At 44.1% G+C, this 27,184-nt stretch overlaps 1 protein-coding gene across 3 annotated transcripts in view; it reads right to left on the bottom strand.

Annotated features, from left to right (window-relative positions):
* St5 (suppression of tumorigenicity 5) overlaps positions 1 to 27,184 on the bottom strand; it is a 179,446-nt gene that overhangs the window by 37,409 nt on the left and 114,853 nt on the right. For all 3 annotated transcript variants that reach the window (XM_023707591.1, XM_004647337.2, XM_023707592.1), the window contains one exon: positions 14,583 to 14,687. In XM_023707591.1, the coding sequence (XP_023563359.1) occupies positions 14,583 to 14,662 (80 nt within the window). In that variant the 5' untranslated portion in view covers positions 14,663 to 14,687. The remainder of the gene's footprint in view (positions 1 to 14,582; positions 14,688 to 27,184) is intronic.

The raw sequence follows: 27,184 nt of genomic DNA on the forward strand, positions 1-27,184 counted from the left end.
AGGGACTGTGGTTTGATCCCCGGCACCACATGCCACACCAGCCTCACCCAGTGCAGGCTGAGCCGGCCAAAAATAAATAAATAAAAATTAAACATTTACTGTATTTTCTGATGATTTGTTGTATGTCTGCCGACAAAAGAACAGTTGGAATGACAGCGTGCTCCTAAATGCCTGACAACTGGCTCTCTGGAGCAAAAAGCAGAGCCTGACAGTGTTGCCCACTTGCCCATTTCTACTGTGCCTGAGACAGCAATGTGGTGTCACTGAAAGCAGAAGTTGGGAAGCGATGTTAGTGGTCAACCCTTATGAGCGTCCTGAAGTGACCTCAGGAAGACATATGCACCATTTCTTTGAGTTTTCCTCTTAATCACCCCCTCTCGCTCCAAAGACAGTTCCACTGGATACAGAACCCACTTCTTCAGCTTGGGTACTGGCCAGAATTCAGATCTCCAAAGGTCTCAAAAAGGGTAGGAGGGCTCAAGAAAGAGGGCTCTGCCCTCTATCCATGAGGAGACCAGTAGTGCCGGGACACCGACTCCTAAGCATCTCCACAATACCATAAATATCATATCCAACAAGCTCCAAATCCACACACAGATCTCAGGAAATACCAGGAACTGCTCTCAATAAATGGTCCTACATATATTAATTCATTTAATCATCACGTAAATTCTGTAGGATTATCAAGTATTGTTATTTTTATCTTACAAATGAAAGACACTGACGCACAGAAAGGTGAAATGGCTCAACCAAGGTCATTCAGATGCTAAGTGGTGAAGCCAGTACATGGACTTACACTACACCATGCTGCCTCTATAACAAGCAAGCAGTAACATCTGCCAACTCTGCGGATCCTCAGGACCCCAACTATAGCTCAGCAGAAACGCCTGGCACCAGGCACCGCCCAGTCTAGACCACAGTGCTGGGAATCTCTCCATATTCCCTGCCAGATGCTTTCTTCTAAGTCGAGGCACACGTGGTTAGTGTCTGGAAGGTGCTCAATGAATAATGAATCAGAGAGAAAAAAGTGAAGGTAAGTGAGCTCACCAGAGAAAACCATGAACAAACTTTCTCTTCGGCATGCTTTTCTGGTTGTTTACTATGATGATCATTACCAACTTTAAGAATCCAGTCCAAACAGTTTTAAAGACAGCAGCAGGATTTTGCCAGTAATGCATCCTGCAAGAGGCTACAGCCCTGAACACTGGACCGTCCAGCCTCACAGGCCCCACAGTGCCATGTCACCCACAGGATGGCAGCCAGCTGCCCCGGAGCCACACTGCTGTCACTGCTCACTCACACACAGAAAACTGGAGCTCTAGTGAGTCAGAGATTGGCCAACAGTTCCCTTTTGGGTCACAGCCTCTGGCTGCCCTGATCAACAGGAAACCTCAACATGCTTAAGTTGTTTTTAAAAGGGCAAATCAAATAAGAGTTGTCCCACGTGTACATGGGCAAAGGCGAGAGAAATTCAGTGCCTGGCCAAGCCAAGACCAGAGAAAGAGACTGCTCCAAGAGGAAGTGTGAATAGAGTAAGCCTCAACCTCCCTGGAGCAGGCAGTGGCAGGGCATGCACCATCTGGATCCAGTCCTTGCTGTTCCCCTAGCCTTCATTTCCTTTTGTCCAACAAGAACTTTTGGGCAGTTTCTGACTTAGTCGCAGTCAACAGCAGACGTGGGGCTCTCTGATTTATTTTATAGAACCGTAGGTGCAAAGGTTAGTCTAGGCCTTAAGCAAATGAATACTTGGATCCACCAAGAACTGCAATTTAGTTTTTCTGTAATGGAGGAGAGAGAAGGTGCCTTTATCAGCCTCTATTCCCAGGGTAAGGAAAGGATCAGTATAATCTGCTGCCTTCAGCAGAAAGGCTTAAGCAGGGCCAAAATGGGGGCCAGGCATCATTATGTATGATTTTTTGTGACAGACAGTTTATATGCTGGTAGCACCTGCTGCCATGGGTGAGAGGGGCTGCCCACTCTTTTTTTTAAAGTTTTTTTTTCTATTTTATTTTTTTGATACCACTATGCAGTAGTTATCCTCCTGTCTCAGCCTCCCCAGTGCTGGGATTACAGGCTTACATCAACTTGCCTGTTTTCCAGGCTGGCACAGCACGCCTGAGGTTCTGGGGCCTGCAGATCATGTGGTACTGGGGATCGGATTCCGGTCCTCACATTTGGCAGGCAGGTGCTTAGACTGCCGAGCTATCTCCCCCGCCCAGGATGCCCACTCTTGAGCTTCAGTTTCACTCCCTCTTATTGTTTCTTAGTCCTCAAACCGAGACTCAAACAGCATGATAGTAACACCATTTCCGGCTGTTGGACAAAAGGAAGCGAAGGCTGGGAGAACAGCAAGGACTGGATCCAGATGGTCACGGGAAGCCAGCCACCCAAGCAAACCCATCTTTTGTGTCTGGTCTTCTATTCTGCTACTGACAGTCCAGTTTCACTTCTTGGGGGTTCCCAGGACAGCCCCTTGACAAGCTCTGAACCTGAACCAAGGAACAAAGGAAGCCATGTATCACCCCGACCAGTGTGTCAGCTCCACTAAGCTGGAGACACATCTCCACCCCTCAGCCATTCAATAAATACATACTGAGCACCAAGTGTGTTCCAAATACAGTATCATTCTAGGCCTTAAGGATCAGCAGACTAAAAACAGTCTCTTTTTCTATAGTTCGCAGTTCAGTGGAGGAAGATGGGGTTGCTTTATTTGCTTAGAGTAGGTAAGAAACAAACCAACCCTGTGAGATGGTTATGAGGCCTATACAGGATAAAGAATAGGAAAAGGGTAATAGATAGATAGATAGATAGATAGATAGATAGATAGATAGATAGATAGACAGACAGACAGACAGATGTATTTTAGTACAGGGTCTACAGGGTCTCACTACATGGATCAGACTCATAGTGATCCTCCTGTTTTCAGCCTCCTAAGCACTGGGATTCCAGGCGTGTGCCACCACGCCCAGTCTGAAAAAGGGTAAAATATTAACAGTGAGAGTGAGTAACCATTTTATACACAGAGGCCAGGGAAGGCCCTTCTGGCGGGGGAACGTATGAACCTAACCCAAAGGAAGTGAGCAGTTTGTTTAACCAAGGGCAGAAGGTTCAGGGCACAAAAGGAACAGGGAAAACGCTCAGAACAAAGTAGCCAGGGGCAACAAGGAGGGCAGTGTAGCCAGAATGGAGAAGAGGAAGAGTAGGTTGAAGATTAGTCAGAAAGGCATCAAGGCCACATCGTGGAGGAGCCCATGAGCTACTGGGAAGACTTGGGCTTCCACACTGCAAGAGAAAAAGCTCTAGGAGGGTGTGAGAGAAGAGTGACATGACCTGACCATCACAGAATGAGTGTAAGGGGGCAAGGAAAGTAACACAACTGGGAAGATAGCTCAGAGGTCTAAGCGCCTGTCTCGCAAGCGCAAGGGCCCAAGTTTGATCCCTGGTACTGCATGCCGTACCAGCCTTGGAAACCCACGTACACCATGCTAGCCCCAGAACCACGTTTGGTGGCACAGGTCTGTAATCCCAGCACAGGGGAGGCTGAGACAGGAGGATGACTATGAGTCTGAGCTGCATAGCAAAACCCTATATCAAGTAAACAAACAAATAAATAAGGAAGGAAGGAAGGAAGGAAGGAAGGAAGGAAGGTAGCACTGCAGCTATTTGGAGGCCAAAGTAACAGCCCAGACCAGAGATTATGATTGGTTATCACAGTAGCCATAGAGAAGGAGTTATTTTGAGAGTTGGGCCAATAGGATTTGTTGACGGTCTGGATGAAGAGTGTGAGAGACCAAAGAGAAGTCAAAGACGACATGAAGATTTTTGGCCTGAGCACTTTGGTGAAACAGAGCTCAGACTATACACTTCAACTGGGAAGTAATTAGTAGTATACAGATATTACTTTAAACTATCTGAACTGTACAAGATCATCAAGGGTACACCCAGTCAGAGAAATCCAATGACTGATTCCTGGGATTTTCAGAGTTCTGAGGTCAGGATGAGTAACAGGAACTAGTTAAGGTGATTAAGAGGGGCATTTGGTAAGGAAAGAAGAAAACTGTGAAGTAATATCCTGAGAGCTTGAAGAACTAGGTCTGACCTGCCAACAACCCAGCAAGAGAAATGATCATCAGGTCTGCACTATGGAGGTCACTGCCTTGGAGGAATTCCAGTGGGTAGAAAGGGAATCCTGACTGGAAGGAATCCAAGAAAATGAGACAGGAAGTGGAAGTAGAAGATGGCTCAGGCAATTCAGGAAAGTGTGGTGGCGGCTAGAGAGGAACATGGGCAAACAGAAGCACTGGCCTGGTGACTGGGCTACGAGACAGGACAGCATGCTTGAGGACGATTGGAATGATCCATAGCATTCAGAAAAGTTGCCAGTGGAGACACAGAGGGCCCAAGCACAGGAGCAAGGGCCTTAAGCAGGCATGGCGGGAAGCAGGAAGCTAATGCCCATCTAAAAGTACTGGCTATAGACGGCAGAGACCTCCTTACCTTTGCCATCCACCGAGTCAGGTGTCTTGTCACACTATCCCATCCCATGCTACTTGATGCTTTCCTGTTGCACATACTCTGAATTCATTCCATAGCAGGGACAAAAGCTCCCAGTCTCCCAGACTCTTGCAAACATCTGGATCTAGCCCCACCCCCAGCACACTGGCCTACTTGCTGACTAAATCCTATCAATTCTGCTTTCTAACATCTCTTAGCTCTTTCCCCTCTTCACTTCTACTGTTACTTCCGTGGTTCAGATCTTGTCTTTGACCAGGATGATTAAAACAGTTTCTTCATTTCTCTCTCTGCTTTCGGTGCTAATCCTATTCTGGTTCCATCCTCTCATGTCCCAACACCTTCCTAAATTGCTAAACTGACTGGGGTCGAAACTCCCCTCTATGTGCAGAATAAATTGCAAGTTCACCGGCAGGTCTGACAAGGACCCCTGGATCTGGTTTCTGCCCATTTTTCCCTTCAACACCTTACACTGTCCCCTCCTATCAATGCCACATCCTACCCTCTGGCCCACCAAACTCCAAGCTCTTTCCCTCCCTGCCTGTTTCACCCAGGTGGAAATGGCCAATTCTGGATGCTTCCTTTGTACCTGGAAGAATGTCTTATGGCATGCGTAACACTACCACATCACCTTGTTTCCTAATCTGTCTTCTGAACTAGACCATGAGTGGACCTACCTGAAGGCAGCGAAGATATTTTCTTACTCATGATATCCCCTGCACTTTGTGCCACATTTAAAGTTGAGTAGTAACAACTAATGTATTTGTGTTGAATGAAGAATTGAAAGATAAATATAAAACAATGAAAACCTAGGTTCCTTTTATGCCTCCACCCAGGGGAAGGCCCTACAGACTTCTCTGCCTCCCTTACTGTACAACAAGATCTGAAGAACAACACAAAAAGCCCAGTATGGCTATCAGCCTCCAAAGTCCTCTCCCATAGTGCATACCAGACCAAAAGTTTAGAGACCTGGGTCCTGTTCTAACACTTCTTAGGTGTGCTCATGGGCAAGTTCCTGAAATTCTGAGCCTCCAGTTCTTTATACAGTGAGGGAAACACTTACTCTGGCCATCCTTTGATACTAGCTGTATGACTCAAATGATGTCAATTTGTAAAAGCAAACACTAAATAATTCCATAATGGTAGAAAAATATAAAATAAAATACAAAGTAAAGAGTCAAGACCCACTCTCGTCATCTCACTCTGCTCTATAGTCCCAGAGCGTGACCAAGGGAACCAGGTGCCTGGTGAGCCACAGCTTGTCAGTGGCAGCTGGTTCAGCTGCTGGCACAGGCACCAATGCCAACTCCATGGCACAGAACTTGCCAAAACCAACATTTGCAGAAGGGAGGAATAAGATAAACAGAAGAGGAGGGTACACAGGAAATTTAAAAGAAACAGAGGACCATGAACACACAGAGCAAACCAACATGAAGAAAAAGCAACATCCGTGCCTGCTTGAACACGCACAGACAGAAACTTAAAGTGCAAGTAACACACTTCAGTTGTTTCCTATGAATATGGCCAAGCCCCTCTCAAGTAACACTGTATGAAGCATTTGTGGCCAGGGGTGCCCCAAATATATCACATGCACCAGAAGACTTTTTGGAAGAAAGGTTCTGAACTTAGTAGGCTTAAAGTTGTTTTTCTTTTTTTTTTTTTTTTTTCCTGGCCACCGGATTACTAGAAATACTAGTATCAGGAAGGCAGCAAGTTGGAATCATTTGAGGAGAAGTCTTAGGAGGCTGCACAATAACCCCCGAAGGCAAAAGACTGCGTCTGCTGAGGCCCAGCTTCCTGTATATCATCATCCATACTAACAGGTACCTAGCCTGTTTCAATTAAAACCACCTCAGAGTGGCTCCTAGGGCTGCTCACCCAAGGGGGAGCCTGTTGGCTCAGTAGGCATCAATGTCGTCTCCCCAGCCTCCCTCTCTCTCTCTCTCTCTCTCTCTCTCTCTCTCTCTCTCTCTCTCTCTCTCTCTGAGTGACTGCCCCACCTCTGGGGACAGTATTCTCACTGTGCTACCCTACATCCACAATCTGAGCACAGAGGAGAAAAAGAAGACAGGCAGCCTGAGACCTATCAGCAGAGCTAGGAGTTTGCATAGAGAAGGGACTTGCCCAGGAACTAACACTGACATCCCACTCCAGAACAGCTCCAATAAAAAGCAAGAGACCTGCTGGCCCCACTACGAGCACAGTGAGCTGGCCACCAAGACCAGGCATGGTGGTGCACGCCTATAATCCCAGTGCTGGTGAGGCTAAAAACAGGAGGATCACTATGGGTCTGAGCTGCATAGTAAGACCCTGTACCAAATACATTTAAAAAAAAAGAAAAAGCCAGACAACTGGGTAACACAACTTGTCCTTCCTCTTCCCAAAGCAATCTCATTTTAAGCGGCCAGGAGTTCCCAACAGAGTCCACAGCAGCCTCTGAGTGGAGCTACATTCAGGCCTCCACCCAGAGAGACCTGCAAAGTCAATAATAGTTGGCCAGGAAGAAGAGAATGGTAGCTGGGATCCAAGAATATACTGAGTGGCTTTTTCAACTCCAGAAAGTACTTCTAAGAATCTACCAATGCCATCTTGTCTGTTACCCAGCTGATTTCTAAGGCAGCACAAAGAGGACTGCAGAGCTCTTCTCTGGGTAGGAATGCACAACTACTCTCAGGAGTAGCAGCAACGCATAGGGAGTGCATTTATAGTGCCAAAGCCCTCGCCAAGGGTGTGAACACCTGACAGGAAAATCCCTGGCCTGGTACAAACTGGGCTACTATACAGTGTAAGTAGGGCTGGGCATTGTGCAAAGCCAAAAAGGACACAAATTCCTTTCTAAGAAACTACTTCAAGGGCATTTGCATAGTCCCCACATCCTTCAACTTGTCTCTGTCAAAACGTCCTCTTGAATCCAAGCTCTGTAACTCCCTGACCAATAGATGCAAGGGAAATGACAAAGCGCCACCTTTCAGGCCCAGGCCCCAAGGCATGAGCAGCTTCTAACTCCTGTACCACATGCTATGGGCAAGGCCAGGCCACACCTTTCTACACATGAGTTAGACACAGCCAGGAGACATGGGTCCCTGACCCCTGGATCACCCTAAACTTTGAAGTCTTTTTAGAAAGATTGCAGACATCATGGACTAGGGACATGCCATCTCTGCAGAACTCTGGCCTAATAAACAGAATCTGGGACCATAATAAAATGGTCTAGTGAATCTCAGAAGATTATCTGGCAACAGATAACAGATCTTGGCATATGTAAGTGGGGTGCTATTATCTACTGACATAATATCTGAAAATGCTGACTTCTGCAGTCAGTAGAGACTTAAAGGTGAGTAAGGAAAATGCTATTAGAAGCCAGAAGAGAGGGAACTCGTGGTGCTGAAAAGTTAGGGGATTCTGTCACCTGTGATAACATAGAAAATAGGAAATATAGCTAACAAATTTGAGGAACTAGTTATGGAAATTTGCAGGCAAAGCGCTAAAGGTGCTCTCTGACTTTAGCTGCCAACGATGAAACAGAGATGAACTACAAAAGGAACTATTCAGTTTTCAAGCAAACTTTAAAGCACACATAAATGAAAAAAGCTTTACTGCATCAGATAATAAACCATTTTTCATTTCCAATCTATCTAGACAGGAAAAAATTCTCAGATTAAGAAGCAGCTTCAAACTGGGTGTGATAGCACAGGCTTGTAATCCCAACACTCTGGGAGGCTGAGGCAGGAAGATCACAAGTTTGAACCCAACCTGGCCAATTTAGCAATCTGTAACTCTATCTCAAAATAAAAACTAAAACTAAAAAAGGGCTTCAGATGTATAGCTAGGTACAAAGGCCCCAGGCACAACCCTAACATGCACACAAGTGCAGAGAGAGAGAGAGAGAGAGAGAGAGAGAGAGAGAGAGAGAGAGAGAGAGAGAGAATAAGAAAAATCACTTCCAGATCACAGTGATGGTTTTACTGACCATATGTTCAAAAACTCAACTGTACACTCAGTATTATAGGTTATTAAACCTTATCCTTCAATAAATCTGTAGGAGACTTAAAGCAGGACTGAAAAATCCTTATTAAGACCCCAGAAATGATTGAAAGCACCACCTCACGGAACCCTACAGAGAGGCCAAAAGGCTTCCAGCGTCTTAAGAGCTGTCCTTGAAGACCCTCTACAGATAAGAAGGCTTCTGAAATTCCACAGCAATCTCACAGGAGCCCCAACACAGACAGGGGCCTTATCTTTAAGTGGTTTGTCTGTGTGCCTCGTGTCTATTATAGTGAATTATAAGCTGATCGTAAGAAACCAATGAAGGTTTTGTTTCTGTTGTTTTGTGTTGAGCATTGGTCTCAGAGCCTGGCATGTTAGGCAAGTACTCTACCATTCAACTATATCCTAAGCCCTTTTTTGACACAGGGTCTTACTAAATTGACCAGGTGAGCCTGGAACTTGCAATCCTCCTGCCTCAGCCTCCCAAGTGGCTGGAGTACGCGCATACACTACCATGTCTGGCATACCTACAAAGTTCTTAAAGGAAATGCGTCATCTTGGACTGAAAAGAACACACAGTAAAAACACCAAAGGATGACTCTTGACCCCTGACATGTTACAGGCATGACACAGCTGGAGAAAAATATTCACCTGTAAAAATGAGTTGCTTTTTATGTAGGAGTAACCAGAAGGCAGAACCAAAAGACAAACAAGTGAAGACAGAGACAAGGTAAATGGCTCCAGGCAGCAAAATAAGACCAAACTGAAGAATTCGCAATATACGCTTTACTCATATAAGAATTACAATGGACCAATGACTGCTGGGTGCCCTGTTTCCTTCTTTATGAGAAGAAGCATTTGTAGTGGACACCCTAGGCATCCCACTGGGGCACAGGGGGAACATATATATTTATCTTTAGTTCAGCGACCTTTGCAGCAAGAACAATACTTGAGGAGCTATACACACCATGAAAAGAACTGTACCCCCAAAGCGTTATGTGCACGCAGATCTGACTTTGATGGCGATATCCTCCACTTTGGGGCTACTAACAGGATGAGACCTAGATTTATTTTTATCAGTATATGCTTACAGTACATAATGGCTATATCCACCTCGGGGAGTTGGAACAAGTACATAATTCTTTCCCCTTCCTTCCCTCCCCTCTCCCTCCATCTCTGGTTCCCTTCCCATTTGGAAAAGACCTATCTTCTTGTTTCCTATTGTCTATCTTTTATTTTGCTCTTTCTTTTCTTTATACTTTGGTGTCTCATACAAGAGAGACCATGTGCTATTGAAGCTTGTGCACCTGATCTGCTTCACTTTTCACTATGAGACCTGGATCTTAGGAGAGAGAGACTGGGGCACACTGAGATGGCAACTGAGGTTGGGTGTGGTGGCACACACCTGTAATCCCAGTGCTTGCGAGGCTTGAAAACAGGACTTTTTTTCCCCCCAGAACAGGGGATTGAACTCAGGCCCTTGCATTTGCCAGGGAAGCACTTATTCTACTGAGCCAACTCCCTGGTCCCTTAAGCACAGGAGAATCACTACAAGTCCAATCTATATAGTGAGACCTTGTAGATCCTGTACTAAAATATTAAAAAAATAAATAAATAAAATAAAAAGACTGCAGAAAAAGACCAGGGCCAGATTGCAGGAAACCTTGCAAACACAGCTGAGTTTGCCCTTATTGTGGACAGCAATATTTTCTGAGGAGGAAGATGCTAGTAATGCTTCCGGAGACTTGAATGGGGTGGTACAATACAACAAAACAACGATCAAGACAGACATTAACTTTATCCCTGGTGAGCACTCCCTCTTCCTGCACCTCAGTTTCCTAATGCTTAAATCAAGTTCATTAGAATGAATGAATTCTAATGCCTCTTTTAAGCTTGGGTTTCTAAGAACCTGTGGAAGGGGCCGGGGAGATGTAGAATAAGTGCTTCCCTGGCTAGAGGAAGGGCCTGAATTCAATCCCTGGTTCTGGCCCCCTGCCCAAAAAAAGAACCTGTGGACTACATGGAAAGAGAGTCTATGGCAAAGAACCCATCAGAAATCGACCAGGCTAGGTTTGAACTTGAGATCCTCTGCAGCACCCTCCTGACTAGCTGGGATTACAGGCATACCTGTAAAAGAAAGTTTTTAAAGGAAGTATAATAGTTTGGAAGGTTCTACAAGGACTTGAGTAGAGCAGAATACTGCTCCATGAAATGTTGCCCTCCCAGCCAACTGGTCAAACCATCGACGGACCAGTAATGCTTTCTACATGCTATGCATTAATGGTGCCAGACTCTGGAAACAGAAGCCAAAGTTGTGCCCCTCAAGAGGTCCCATTCTTACAGATATTTAGGTTTCCTGAAACTAGAACTAGAACCAAGGGTCCCAAACACGAGAGACTGAGAGTTCCAAGTTGTGACAATCCAGGTGCTACAGCTGAAGACACTTGAGGAAATGCACGGAGGAGGCAGGTCCTCTGGGGGGAGCCCCTCCCCTGCGGCCTGCCACGTCAGACTGCACAAGTGAGTTCACCCCATGGAAGCACTCAGATTAGCTCTCCACATAATACTTCTTTGTCCACAAATCTCAGACTGCTTCCAGTCCCACCCCAGGTGCTCTGCACCAACCCAGTAAGGCTGGAATTCAGAGGAGTTTTGAGAACCCCACCCCGCCCCCCACTCCCAGAGCTGGTGCCAAGTCAGCTGAACTAGGGAGAAAACAGCCTGTGTGGCAGGCAAAGGTGAAGCAGTGTGTCCATCAGCCTCACCAGCGAAGAAGAAAAGAAGTCAGTTCCAAGAGAACAAGACGCAGCCAAGAACAAAACATAGGTTCTCTTCCTAAGGTTCAGGTTTTCTCTTCCTAAGGTTCTTGCCTAATTAAGACTGGACTGCAAAGGAAAACAAAGGGAAGAAACTGATAAAAACACCTGTAAAAACCTAGGAGCTTTAACCCAAACTGGCTCTGTGGTAGCACCAGGTGTATTCTTACACAAATTAGAGATAAAGCCCTACAAATACTTATCTAGAAAGTTTCACCAGGTCCCACCTGCTCATCTCCACTAGTTTCCTGTGCTCCAGACCACAAAGTGGTCTGGTGTCCTTCCCTCAAAGCTAGATACAAATAACTTTTAGTACCCTGGGATGGTGTGGATGATGTGGAGGTCCATATTGAGGTGTCTACTCCACCTTAGACTCCTGGGTTGGCAATGACCAAAGAACTTGTGGTTGCTGTCAAACATCTACTGAAAGGTCAGGCTAAGAAATTCAGACACCAAGATTATCAATCCAAGTTGTCGATGATGTGGAGATCAAGTGAGTCATCATCGTTCCCCAGTGTCCAGCACAAAGCCTGGCGCCAAGGAGAACTCTCAGAACTCAGAGAGTAACTTTCTAGATGAATCACTGCTTTCCAGCCTAACCCAGCCCAAAGAATATGCCCAGGTTCTGGCTGACGGTGAAGAGAACAGACTCCACCAGACCACGAGGTCTAGCTAACACCTACCACCCAGAGGTGATCTCTGAGGGAAGGGTACAGCTGGTCACTGATTTCAGGCCGAAAGGCAAAGTTTCAGAAAAGAAAGGAGGAAGGAGATGGAGAAAGAGAAAAACGGAAATGTGGCAAGAAAGAAGCAAACACTTAGAAGGGGGGCTGGAAAGATACTTTCCAAGACACATCCGAAGTTCAGATTTACAAACAGCATCCAGCATGTTTGGATGGCAAGTACATCCGGAAGGGCAATTTCTAAAAACATTTAGAAACATGTAGGCGTTTATTCCAAACAGAAACTGGGAATCTGTCGGCAGACTTGATTCTGCTTTGCAACTTAATGTAAATACCACACATTCCCTCCCATCTGTCCACCCCACACCTCCACAGAGTGGAACTGAGATGAAAAATGAATACTTAAAGCAGCTGAGGGCTGCCGGGCATGGTAATCTTCAAATTCTAAATTTACTATTAAATTAAATATTTCTTTAAAATTAAGAAAAGCACTATATAATCACATATGTTTTACCCCCATCATAGTCTGACATTTTTTAAAAAATGAGAACCAGGGCTGGCCAAATAGCTCCGTGGACTAAACCGCCTGCAAGTAGGAGGAGGGGCCGGTGGTTTCATCCCTGGGCCTGCCACACTGGCCCCAGCCCTGGGGCACGCTCAGTCGGCAATTGAGACTGGGCATGATGGAAAGTGCCTATAATCCCAGCTCTTGGGAGGCTATAAACAGGTGGATCACTATAAATCCAATCTAGTAGTGAGACCCTGAACACTTTTGTAGACCCTTCCCTAAAATACAAAAAAAAATGAGAACCATAATTGCTAGTCTCCACCTGTCCCATCAGCCATGGTTGAGGAGTGAGACATGCCACCAGGCTGGTGAGAGCCAGAAGCAGGCAAGAGGAGGCAAACACTCTGGGGATCTCGGCCTGTATGTCTTGGCCAATAAATGCGCTGGAAGAGTTCAGTTCAGACACCAGTTCTTACTGGTCTTGCTGTGAATACTCAACTTGGTTAGCCATGTACCAAGCTCCTACATAGCTAACAACAGTAGAGCCTACCTGACCCTGTGTGGCTGACACTGATTCAAGAGACAGAGAGAAAGAGAGAGAGTCCATGACAATTGAACCCATGGCCTTGTGTAGGCAAGAATTCTACTACTAGACATACTTCTAGCTCTTTTAATTTTACTCCAAGACAGGGTCCTGCTAAGTTGCCCACACAGGCCTTGAACTTGCAATCCTCCTGCTTCAGCCTCCAGAGTAGCTCTAATTACAGACATGTACCACCATGTCTGGCCCACCAGACTGTTTCTACCAGGACCAAACCCTGCATGGGGCTACATCTCTAAGGAGCAACATCCTGTGCCCTCTGTCTGGATGCCAGCTCTGAATAAACAAACATCTACCACCACCTTTGCCAGCCCTGAGTGGGCCACACCCTGCTGGGCTTAGCCTAGCACTGCATAACCCAGATATCCAGGAAAGAGCAAGCTTATGCCAACCCCAGCTAAGCATTCACATAGGTGTTCATCCTAGTGGCCAAGAGCCCAAAAGACAATTCTGTCCAACTGAGGATTTGGCAGAAAGACCTATGAAAAGTATGTAGCTTTAATAAAACAGCCAGGAGGTTCTTCTAGGACATCACAGGCAACTTTGGCCAATCCTGGAGAAGCCCCAGTGGCAGCACTGTATACCCAAATGCTGGTTCCGGAAGTTTTTACCTCATACGGAGAAAGCTAGTATTTAATGAGTGGCTTCACGCCAGCTACTATGCAACTTTATCATTATAATCTTTTTACTTATTTATTTATTTATTTATTTTTTAGTACAGGGTCTACAGGGTCTCACTAGGTAGATCAGACTCCTAGTGATTCTCCTGTTTTCAGCCTCCCAAGTGCTGGGATTACAGGCGTGCATCACCATGCCCAGTCTCAATCACTGTCTCATCACAGTGTGCCCTGGGAGGGGGGGTCTGCACATATCATTATAATCTTACAGATGAGATCTCACTATTTGGTAAGTAGAACTTGGATGTGAACCCAACTGTGAAGGATTCCATAACCTATGGTTTTTCTGCAGTCCTACATTCCCATTTTTTTAAAAAATGGTAAAAACATGTAAGTAAATTGAAGCTTACATTGACTAAAATTCCCCAAGCTGCTTTTGTTTTCAGCCCAGTCCAAATTCTTACAGGATCTTGACTCCTACTTAGACTTTATGGATACCTCCTAACTGCCAACCCCCCCCCCCAACCCTAGTGCAGTTGGCCCCCTCATAACAGCACAACCTAGCTCAGGCCCAGGCCCCAAGCTGTCTACCTTGGGAAAAGGTTACCATCAGAAGTGTATCTGCCAACTTGCTGGCCCCACCCCTGGAATGCTACAGTCCCCCAACAGCAGGAAGCAAAGCCTATTTTAAGGTTACTGTCTGCTGTGTCTTATGAAGGCTTCAGAAGCTGGGCCCAGACTTGTGACCTGGATGGCTGTCGGAAGCACGATGAGCACATTTTGGCAAGAATCCTATGCAAAACTCAGGCCATTCTGCTGTCCCTTAGTGCCATTTCCTGGCAGTTCTCCCCGACCCACCTGCTCAGAGTCTCCCGAGGGGCCTTAGTGCCTCCGGCTCCATGAGTGATGCTGGAATTCTTGTTGGCAGTCATGGTCATTTCGGCTCTCTGCAAACCCAGAGCCCTGCAAAGAAGACAAGCCTGTAAGCCAAGTTTCCACAGGCAGTCAGGAGCACCTCAACATCTTCCAGATGACCTCCAAGACTGCCAAGAGGTTTTCTGTGGCAGGTGATAGAAACCACGTTCCCGCATATGCTCCCCTCCATGTGTTACAGCTTAGGAGCCTCAAGAGACCTCTGGCCTGGGAGAGGGAGGTGTTCAAGCTAAGAGATAATTTATCAATTCACAGGAAAAAAAATTTTTTTTAAAAAAAAGCTGTTTTCTGGGGGCTGGAGTGAAGCTCACTGGCAGAGTGCTGGCCTAGAATGTACAATGACCTGGGTTTGATCCTAGCACCACAAAGAAAAAAGAAAGGATGGAAAGAAAAAAGAAAAAAAAAAATCCATCTCAATCTCACCTGTCTTCATTTAAAAGTTTCTCAAACTTCCACACGCGTTTATGATTTTTCTTTTAGTTACACACCTCCTAAATTAGTAAATAGTACCTTTTGTGTTAATAAACTTAAAAACTGACTTTCATTTCTTTATAAAAAATCTTATTCTAAATAATAAGCCATCCATCCATAATGATCTAGCAAAGAATAATAAAGACTCTGTCCTCAGGGAACTCACACCCTAGTAGGGAGAAACAGACAATAAGCATGCGTGTACCCCATGTCTGTGACATGTAAGTGTCTGCACATAACATACTAGGCCATGGTAAGTGGTATGAATGGTGGCATAGGCCTGTAATTCCAACATTTGGGAGGCTGAGGCAGGAAGATCAAAAATGTTGCCTATATAGCAAGATTTTTTTCTCAGAAAAACACAAAAAGTAGAATGAAGAAAAACATAAATAAACCAAGAGAGAGGGAAAGAGTGAAGGACATAGTATTAATAATAGGATGTTTAAGGCAGACTATTCTGATAAAGAGACATGTGAGTAGATATCATAAAACTATCTGCTAGAAGTAACAATTATATTTTTTCTAATACATGTCAGATTACATTAATATACATGGAAGTTTTAAAATATCTATGAAGCAAAAAATATTCACTTATATATCATACACTGTTAGCTGGTATATCACCTACAATAAAAGCACCACCCTTTTAGAAATCATTTTTGTTTGGTGACACACACCTGTAATTCCAGCACTCGGGAGGCTGAGGCAGAAGGACTGCCACGAGTTCATGGCCAGCCTGGATTATGTAGTGAGTTCAAGGCCAGCCTGAACTAAATAGCAAGATCTTGTCTTTAAAAGAAGGGGAGAAGGGTAGAAAAATCTTAATGATTCTACAAACACACTACTAAACTAGTAAGTAAGTGGTACGTTCTTCAAACGTCTATTAAAAATGTTGACATGGCCCTGCTGGAAGCATTTGTAGAGCCCTCAGGAGGCAGGGCCACGTGGTCACAGACTGCCTGCACTTGAGGGGATACGAGGACCCAGCCGCTTGCTGCCTGTCTCTTTGCTTCCTTGCCGCCAGGAGGCAAAGAGGCCACCTCTGCCACACAGTGGGAATCATGAGGTCCCACTTCACCACAAGCCTGAAGTCAACCAGGCATGCACTGGGGGCCAACATAAACCTTGCCTCCTCCTAAGTTGATTACCTCTGGCATCTTGTCACAGTGAGTTCAGATAGTTTGCAGAATATATCAATGTTTAAGAAAAAAATCAACTTTATTTCTAGGCACTAGCAATAAAAAAAAAAATCTACAAATGAAGTTTTAAAAAAATCCATTAACAGCAGCAGCAAATAGAATAAAGCACTTAGAAACAAATTTAAGAAGTCCTGGGAACTGCAAGCTATGAAACATCACTGAAAGATATTAAAGACATTAAAAAATGGAAAAGACATCCCATGTTCACGGACCAGGAAACTCAGTATTTTTAGGATAGCAATACATCCTGGATTGATCTATGGAGTCAACAGAATACCCATGAAAGTCAAGACAGGCTTCTCTACAGAAATGACAACCTGATCCTAAAATTTTATGAAAATGCAAGCAGCCAAAAAATCCTGAAAAAGAAGAACAAAGGCAGAAGACTCAAACTTGCTAATTTTAAAACACACTACAGAGCTACAGTAATGAAGATGTAATGGTACTGACAGAGTAATATAAATAGAGATGAATGGAACAGAACCAAGAATTTAAAAAGAAACACATTTATAGGCAACTGAATTTCAATAAGGAGTCTAAGACCAGTCAGGGAGTAAAGCAGAATCTTTGCAACAAATGGGGAAGCTGGATATCTAGCTGCAAAAGAAAAAGCAGGATCCTATCGCATACTATATGAAATTACTAAGTACAAACAGGTCACTAACCTGAAAAGAAGTGCCAAAATATAACCCAAAAAATCCTAGAAGAAAACACAGAAATAAATCTTTGTGACACTGGATTAAGGATGGTTTCTTAGATGTGACAACAAAAGCACAAGCAACAAGAGACATAGTTCACATCAAAATAAAAATCTTTTATGCTGTAAGCAATACCACTGAGATAAATAATAAAAAGACTTACAGAGTAATTACTTGCAAAGCATATAGCTGCTACTGAACTTGTTTTCAGAATATTAAAAGCATTCTTGTAATCCCAGCACTTTGGGAGGCAGTAATAAGAAAAACCACAAGTTCAAGTCCAACCTGAACAACTTAGCAAGACCCTGTCTCAAGGTAAAAAATACAGAGTGCTGGTGACATACCTCTGTGCAAAGGACCTGGGTTCAATCTCCAGTACTGACCAAAAAAAAAAAAGTAACTCAATTAAAAATTAGATAAACAATTTAAATAGTACCCAAAGACATAAAATAGCACATGAAACACTATTCAATGCCACAAGTTATTAGGGAAATATAAATCAAAATCACCATGACATATTGCTTTATATCCATTAGGATAACTATAATAACTTTGAAAAGACAGATAAATAACAACTGCTCGTAAAACTGCTGAGAAATTTGAATCTTCACTTGTTTTGGTAGGAATATTAAAAAAAAAAAAAGCGTTATTCTGAAAAACGTTTTGGCAGTTCCTTGAACAGTTATACATAGAATTACTTTATAAACCAGCAGGACTCACTTCTAGGTATATATGTAAGAGAAATAAGAACATATATCTATACAAGCACTTATACACAAATGTTCGTAATAGTATTACTCATGGGGGCCAGGGAGATGGCTCAGTGGAATAAGCGCTTCCCTGGCAAGCGCAAGGGCCTGAGTTTAATCCCTGGTTCCACCACCCCCCCCCCAAAAAAGAAAAGTATTATTCATAATTGCCACATAGTAGAAACAACCATCAGAACACAGAGCCAACCAATAAGAAGATGACATGTGACCACCTTCAAATTTGGTGGGATAAGATGAAAAAGCCTGCTGGGCATGGTAGCACACACCTGTCATCCAACCTACTCAGAGGGTGACACAAGATTAAAGCTCGAGGCCAGCCTTGGCAGCTTAGTGAGACCCTGTCTCAAAATTTTTTAAAAAAACTTAAAGGGTAAGGGACGTATCTCTACATTTAAAGAGTAAGGGCTTACAGAGCATGTGCAAGGCCCTGGATTCAATCCCCTGTAGCATTAAAAAAAAAAAAAAATCTCATGAAGATGGAACAAAGAGAGCAGAAAAACAAAACTGTTCCCATGTTTGTGGCAGGTTTCTAAGCCACACTTCCTAAGCTGTCTTTCTCAGAGTAGCCTAAGGACCGAGGCTTAAATCCACAGCCTTCACACTGAGCTACATTCCCAGTGACTCCCCCTTTAAAAATGAACGTGTATAAAGATTTTATTTGATTCATTAATTAACAAAGGAATCAGTAAGATGCTACAACTGATCCAAAGGGAAATTCGAGGAACCACACATTACAAAGGCAAATGAGGCCTGATGAATTTATATAAATACTGTAGATGAAAAACAGGCCCATCTATGAGGCAATAATCAATTATATTCCACTAGACACAATTCATTTGCATTTGAATGGACAAGAATATAAAATAATGAGCAATTGAAATAAACAGTACCAGCCCTCATTTAATGTTTTATTTTGAGGCAGGGTCTCATTAAGTTGTGCAGACTGAGCTCAAACTTGCAATCCTCCTGCCTTGGTCTCCCAGAGTCTGGGGTTACAGGCAGGCACCACCAGGCTTGGCTCCCACTCACTTCCTTTCACATCAATGGACACTTGTTAAAAATACAGAGTCCTCAGGTCCTCTTTTACCTCCTAAATGGTCTGGGTGGGTTGGGGACTAATGCTTGCATTGCTAGTACCACTTCTGTTGAGTCTTATATGCTTGTAAGTAGGCAAGCCTGTGTCCTGCACCATGCAGAGCACTTGCAAAGGTATGTGGGGTCACTACTCACCATGCTCCCCAGAGGCAGCCCAGTGAGGAACAAAGAAGAGGCTGACACTCGGCTCTCCTCCACCCCTCCACACCCTCAGCTGCCTCTGCCCTGTCCTGCACAGAACTACTGGCTGCCCGTGACAAAGCAGCACCTGCCTACATCAGGAGATCCAGAGAAAGCATTAGCCACAGCTCATCCAAAGAGTTCCATCAGTCTTCTAGGGAGGTGCTCAGGCTTCTTTATCTCAAAATAACTTTTCCTCCCTCCCAGGTAGCTAACAATCTCTTCCCACTCTGCCCTCAACTCCAAGCTACTAGGAAAAGATTTTTTAGACCAGAAGCCAAGCACAGGGGAGGGTGAAAACAGGAGGATCATTCCAAGTTGGAGCTGCATAGTGAGACCCTGTACCAAATATGTTTAAAAAAAAAAAAAAGACCAGAGACTGGGCATGATGGTACGTGCTTATAATCCCAGCTCTTGGGAGGCTGTACATAGGTGGATCACTACAAGTCCAATCTAGTAGTGAGACCCTGAACACCCTGTAGACCCTTACCTACAATAAAAAAAAAAAAACCAGAAGCCATAAACCTATGATTTATAAAAGCAAAGGTATGTCTCATTTGTTTTCTTTTTCTTTAAAAAAAAAAAAAATCTTGGGGCCAGGAGATAGCTCAGTAGAATAAATGCTTGCCTGCCAAGCGCAAAGGCCTGAGTTCAATCCCTGGTTCCACCAAACTAAATTAGTTTATAAACATTAAAGGAATTAATTCAGATTCTAGCCTCTCTGGAAAACTTAGAAAATCTGTCTTCATGGTCTGCATTTCTGTACAGTAATTCCTGGCCAGGTGGTTCATTTTGACGTGAGCCCTCTTCACTCAGCACTGACCCTCCCTGCCTAGGGTCTTCCCCTAGCCAGCCTCACCTGGTGGTGACCGACTCTCAGTGAGTGCAGGAGGCTGCAGCTCTGCAGACTGAGCCAGTGCCAGCACAGGGCACAGCCCCTCAGCTTCAGGAAACCCCATCCGGTCCCCTCACTGCTGCAGAAGAAAGACCCTTCAAAAGGCTCCCTGCTTTGCTCAGGCCAGCCCCACTCTGGCAATGCAGTCCAACCCCATCATCTCATCCACAGATACTTCTCCAAAGGCCCAAGAAGGACAGACTGAGGGTCAGTTTCAGGAGTGCCTCTAAAACAATGCATTTTCCAATTCTAAAGTGTTCGTGCACACACGTGTGTGACACACACACACACTGCCTTCCCTTGTTTAGGGGCAGGTCCCTTTGGTACGTTGTGAAGGTGTAACTGTAGCTATGACAGCATTCCTTGTAGAGCCTCAACAGTGTCAAGGAGGAAAGCCTCATCTCACTGGGTTTAAAGATTTGTTGAGCAGAAACAGAAACAATGCCGAGCATCTTCTTTACTATTCCAGGTAAGAAGTCACAACACCTTATGAAGAAAGCCTCTCAAGTACACAAGAGAATTTCTGCAGACAACTACATTACTCTTCCTAAGCAGGTTGTTCCTGTGGAAGTTGCAGCTTAAGAAGCAATCCAAAGAGACACAAAAGCTGGCAAAGGGAACTGATCTCTTGCATGGGCAATGATAACTCGAATACAGCCAGGACACGCATCCAGTACAATGACAGTAGTCACTGTACAGTGTGCAGCTGTAGCCACTAACTCCCTCCTGCACCTTTCTTCATCCACCTCTGTTCTGTCCCTGCCCTACCTTCCTTTCCTCCTCCCCAGAGGAAAGTCTGGTCTTTCATTTCTTCCTCTGAGAGACTTGGAATCCAACACTACACTCATGACAAGGGGCTTAACAAATATACTACATCAGGATGATCTCTCTCCATGGCACTTGAGCGTTACCCTCTATGCTCTTGAATCTTCTGTTCTTCCTGAAGCAGGAAAGGCCTCTGCTAATTTCCCTGTGGAAAAGTTACCCTACTCCCTAGTGACAGCTTAGCACAGCTCTTCCCTGCCTTTTCTCTTTGGCGAGTACTTGCCTAGCCCTCAAACGGAGGAAGATTTCTAGGAGCAGACTGATCCCAGAACTTGGGCAATAGCTAAGGCCCCTTCCTTTCTATCTCCTGGGCTGTCTCCCTCATCCCCTTTCCTTTTTTTTTTTTTTTTAAATTTTATTGAGAAACAAATATGAATGAGACATCTTCAAAGCTGATTAATAGGACAGTTTTGATAATCAATACATTGTACATTGTTATCTTCTTAGTGGTTATCCACAGCACAAAAAGCAGACAGGATATCCTGTCCAAACACTATTAGTACACCTCTTTCTTCTCACTGAATTAAGTGAAAGTAGCTGTATATCTATCCTAACTATTTTGTATATATAAATACAAAATGATCTTTCCTTTGTATCCCCTTTTTTTGTTTAGTCCTGTCAGAGGTGGATATTCTATTGGCATCTAAATACTATAGGTGTTTGAATTCAGCAAAACAATCCAACACTGTCTAGCAGTCTATAATATTAGTGGGTTATCCTCAGAAGTTATTGACTTGAGTCTTTTACAGTTCATTGTATTAACATGGCTTTACTTCATATACCTTGTTTTTATTTCTGCTGGATGGTTAAGACCAAGATAAAGCAAGACATATATAACAAGAAATGTAACTTTTGTATCTGATAAGGTCAGTCAAGTACCCTCAGGATTTATTCTGTAGCCCTGTACCGCACTTCATAGATCCTTTGTCAGTGTCAGCCACAAGGATGAGTCACAGCCATTGCTTGACCAATTTGCTCTCTGTGAAAGCCTGAAAGAATATTTTTTCTCTCCATGTGACTCTCCCCAGGCACACTATACATCATCGATCACATTCCTCTGTGGCTCCATAATCTCCTTGATCAGAAAATTTGGAGCACAACTGAGTTACATGATGTTACAGTACAGGTTCTCCTATGTCCTGGGTCTTCACTGACCTTGAAAGGCTAGGGCCAAAATGTTGGCTGACCTTGCAGCCCTTCCTTTTTTCCAATTTTGATCTGCTAACTTAGGTTATGAACCCTCCAGAAGAGAAGCTTATTATTAACCTGCAATATATGCAGTTTGGTTTACCCTACCTGTCTAAATAATCAAACATCTTTGGCATATCATGGAACAGGTATTTTCCATCAAATATTGATATGCTGAATTTTAAGTCCTTACAGAATATGAAGGAAAAATAATTTTAAAAAACTAGAAATAAGTATTTACAAAGAAATTTAGAAATATAACCATATACAGAATTGTAACAGGACAGACCTGTGACAATTTTTTTTATTCTTGTTTTTTTTTTTTTTCATTTATTACCCTTTAAAAAAAAATCTTTACTTGAGAGACAGTATGGTAATAATTCGTACGTCATGACAAGAAGTACATATAATTAGAAGACCAGGATAGCAGGCACTCCAAGCGTGACCCCTCTATTACACATCGCCATCCTCAGTGCAGCTGCCTGGCTCACAAGCATCAGCATATATAGTTAGTCAGGGTAAGAATCCCACCAGCCAACTGCTAGTCTCAAAAACCTGCTGATGTCCCCCCAGGATCACTGCCCTACCCATCTCGTATGTACAAATGCATGGCTTTGCCCCTGTTATATTTCCCAGCTTTTTTCCTTGCCCACTCCTCATTGTCCAATCCTCAAGTTCTTGCTTTCCTTTTATTTGTGTTGTAACTTTCTATATGTAATTCCTCTTTTAAGTTCTTATACTAGGGAGATAATACGATATTTACACATGTGGGTCTGGTTTATTTTACTTATAAGTATATCTTCAGGTGGCACCTCATCCCCTTTCCGCTATACTTCCTCTTATCCCACTGACACACAACCCAGGGAAGGTGGTCATTAGAACAATTCCAGCTCTGCTGTCCCTAAGAGATTGCAAAAGAAGGGAGGGTGAAGGGTGCAATGGTACAATTAGGGTGGAGTCAGATGCTTCAGAAAGGACGCCGGGAAGGCTTTCTCGAGTCTCAGCACTCTTAGAAAAAGGCCAGGTCCCTTCTCTCCCTTCACTACTGCTTCATACCTTATGTCTTAGATCACGTCATTTCAGCCCCAGGTTCTGTGATGCTATATCCCGAAAGCTCTTCGAACAGAAACGTGAAGAGGATAATAAACTCTCAGGTGAAGAGAAACCAGGGCTGGTTTTATTGGGAGGTCAGGACTGCAAGGAATTTTTAAAAGATACTTACTTAGAAGGCTGAAATCCCCTTCAGCCAGCCACAGGAAAAGACAAATTTATTGTTACTAAATAATATTCAGAAAAATATTTAAAACTCTTCCTACTCTTCAATGTCCACTTATCACTCCCACACCCTTTTCCTCAGCCCTCCCCCTCAAAGAAAGTCCCTTCAATTTGTGTTTTCAACCTTAACTGCTTTTTGATATCTTTTTCCTATGGGATGATCCTTTTGCACAGATTCTGCAGAGGTTTTCAGCTGGGCTTCAATGCCCCCAAAAACCTAAGCTGGAGTGAGAGCTTGTTAAAACAACTCCAGGCCAAAGGACATCTTGTTGCTTCCAAGATAGTCTCCAAAACGTAGGAGCGTCTGTTTCTGCCAGTCTGAACATCCCACCCCTCAGCAAGCAGAGAAACCTAGTCCTGCTGGGATGATAGAGCCCGCTTTGCCCAAGAATGCGTCACCACTTCAAAAAGTAAGAATGCAGAATGGAGGCCAGTCTCACAAACAACTACGCTCCTGGAGATAGTGACTGCCTCTCTCATGTGGTCAAGAACAGCATGATGGGGATAAGACCACGCCGTGATGCCACTGGGCCACACTCCCGTCTCACATCAGTGACTTCCTCTAGCCAGCGCCATCACACTTCTGCAGTAGCCGCTTCTGCACACGTCAGGACTGTGTGTGCCTCCAACCCTTTGTGGAGCAGTTCCTTGTATCTTGAATGTTTCCTGTCCTCATTCTTTCTTAAACAGCCAGGTCAAGTGTCAATGTCTTTCTGAAGCCTTCCAGCTCCAGAGTCCTGACCTCATTCTCATGCTCCACATGCTCTCTAACCTGGTTCATTTTCCCCTAACAGATGGCAAGAGGCCTCTTCTACGCTGAAAAAGTACATCACCTATCAGCTGCACCTTCTCAGGAAGTGCGCTGGGAGACAAGGACTGGACATGTCTCAGTACTTCCATGTTCCCACCTGTGGCATAGAGAAAATACCAAGAGAACACAAAGACGCAAGAGAAGCCATATCAACAGAACAGAGGACACTCAGGATCCAGAGGGGACACTGGAAGTCCCCAAACCAAGGGTTTTACTTTCCTAACTCTTGACTTTAACACATCCCACTCATCCTCATTTTTAGGTGGCTTTGCTTCCAATTTCATTGAGGAAATAGAAACAATCAAAACAGACCCTTGATAAGCTACACCTTCACACTGACCCACCACTGGAATCACTGTGGATCTTGTCCACCCTCTGCTCAAAACTTTCAAAATTGTAGGAACCATTCACTCAAAGTAAAAAGCCAAAATCTTTACAACGACTTACAAAGCTCTTCATCCCCTCAGCTCCTGTTATGGCTCCACTTCACCTATACCCTTGCCGTATGCTCCATTCCAGCCAGAGTCTCCCTACTACATCCTTAAACACATCAGGGCACATTCCTGTCTCAGTCTTCACACCCACTGTACTGGGACACCTTCCCGCAGAGAGCTGGCTCCTGTACTGCCTTCAAATTTTTGGTTCAATGTCATCTTCCCAGTGAGGTCTTTCCTGACTGCACTATAAATATTTAAAACCTTTTCCTACTCTGCTGATTCCTCAGGACTCTATCCCCTTGTTTCTGCTTTATTTTTCTCTGCAGGATTTATCACCATGCAACACACTACTTTTCTACTCCGACGTGAACAGAAGCTCCGTGAGGCCAAAATTTTCATTTTTCCTCACTACTGCACCCTCACTGCCTGGAACAGCCCCTGGTACACAATAAGTCCTCAAATACATTTGCCACTACCCCTAAAGGACACTTGTTGGACACAGTAGACAGCTTTGGTTCCAGTACACATGCCCTTCTCCATCCCTCCCAGCCTTTCCAGGGAAGGTTCTGACCCTCCTACAGCAAGCACACCGTCTAAGCACTCCAAAGATTATAGGCAAGGGTGGCTTTGACCCAAGACTCAAGTAAAAGCCTTCTCTGAAAAGCCTGGATGACTCCGACTCTAAAAGGCAAAGGTCCCCTCTCCAGGCCTCCTGTTCTGGACACCGCTCATGGGCTCCCACTAATGCATGGCAATGTAGTTGACTCTCAATCTGGGGCACTGCCTCTGCGTGCACAAAATCTTCATGCTCACCATAGAGGGGTATATATTAAGGAAGATTGCAAAATACTCTATGAAAAATAAAGACAAACAGCTGTGGGCTCTTAAGGCTTTCATTTCTCACGCAGATCTTTTGAGAGTGTCTTCCTAACCACACCTCTATGCTGCTATGCTATGCTTTGGTCCTTGCCCTTGAATAGCTCCTGTTGTGCCTGAGATAGACAAGCACAGACTCTGGTACAATGTAACCCGAGCTGGGAGAGAGGCAGTCAAGGGCTCTGGAGCAGGGAGAAAGACACTTCATCAGGTGGACAGGATGGATATGTAGAGCAGACAGCAAGGACAGGGCTTATACAGATTGAAGAAGGCATGAGAAGAGTATTGTAAATGAAAGAAAATCAAGAAAAACTATAAGCAAAACCGTAGCACAGCAGAGATTTCTTTAACAGGACATCATAGTGGAAAACATTGATAAACACTGATAATAAATCTGATCATTTTTTAAATGTCATTTAGAGAGTTAAAAGGAATCTTACAAAATGGGAGATTCTAAGTAGATCTATCCAACAAAGGACTCATATCTAGAATATATAAAGAACGCCTACAAATAAGAAAATGAAAATCAGCAAAAGACTAGAACTGATACTCTATCAATAGAGAGGATAGCCAAATGGCCAAAAGATACATGAAAAACATACCTAACATCATTAACCATCAAGCAAATACAATTTTTTAAATGTATTTAGTACAGGGTCTTCAGGGTCTCACTACACAGATCAGACTCATAGTGATCCTCCTGTTTTCAGCCTTGCAAGCACTGGGATTACAGGTGCATGCCAATAAATCCAGTCTCAGTCGCTGTTTCAGCAGGACCCGGAGCGGGACCAGCAAAGCACACTGGCGATCTAACCCCAGTCTTGAGCCTGCCTAAGCAGGCACTTTAGTCTGCTGAGTTATCTGGCCAGCCCGGCAAATACAAATTTTAACCACAATTTGATATGATAGACATGCTTACCAGAATAGATAAAATGAAACATTCAAAAAATATCTAGTGTTATCATGGATGTAAAAGAACTAGAATTCTCAAATACTGATAGTAGAAGTATAAATTAATTCTATGAGCTTGGAAGAAAAGCTAAACATATGCATACCCTATGACCCAGTAACTCCTATCTTGGATGTACACCAACAGAAATGCAGACACATGTAGAAGCAAGACAAGTATAAGAATATACATAGCATCCTATTATAATAGTGGTTAAACTGAAAACTACCCAAGTGCCCCTCACCAAAAGAATGGAAAGTAAACTATGATACACTTGCCTAATGAAGTACTATACAACAATGAGAATGAATATAGCTACACATTGAAGAACATCTCTGAAACAGTGTACTGAACAAAAAGACTTCAAGGGTACATATTGCATGGTTCTGTTTGTAGAAAATACAACCAGTAAAACAAATCTATTTGTTTTAGTAAAACAAATCTATTTGTTTTAGTAAAACAAATCTATTTTATTTGCTATTACAAGTCAGGATAGTGGGTACCATGGAGGGGGCTGGTTAACTACAGAAAGATTAGAGGAGGATTCTTAGGTACTGTTAATATTGTTTCTTTGGGTTACATGGATTACATGGATTAGTTACATGGATTCAGCTGTTAAAATGTGTTGTGAGACCCAGTACTAGCCCAGGTCCGGTGAGTGTGCGGAGAGCTTCCTGCTACCCTGCGCCGGCGGGACCTTTCCCAGCCCAGGCGCAGAGTGGGCCGGACCCTCTCCCAGCCCCTTGGGCCGCCCCCCACCACTCCACAGTGCCTCCCCCACCCCGCCCACAGAGTAGGATTTTCTGCCGAGTTCCGGGAGCCCCCAGACCCAGTCCTAGCCCAGGTCCGGTGAGTGTG

This window comes from Octodon degus, unplaced genomic scaffold (assembly GCF_000260255.1).
Source record: "Octodon degus isolate 3935 unplaced genomic scaffold, OctDeg1.0 scaffold00302, whole genome shotgun sequence".
Lineage (NCBI taxonomy): Eukaryota > Metazoa > Chordata > Mammalia > Rodentia > Octodontidae > Octodon > Octodon degus.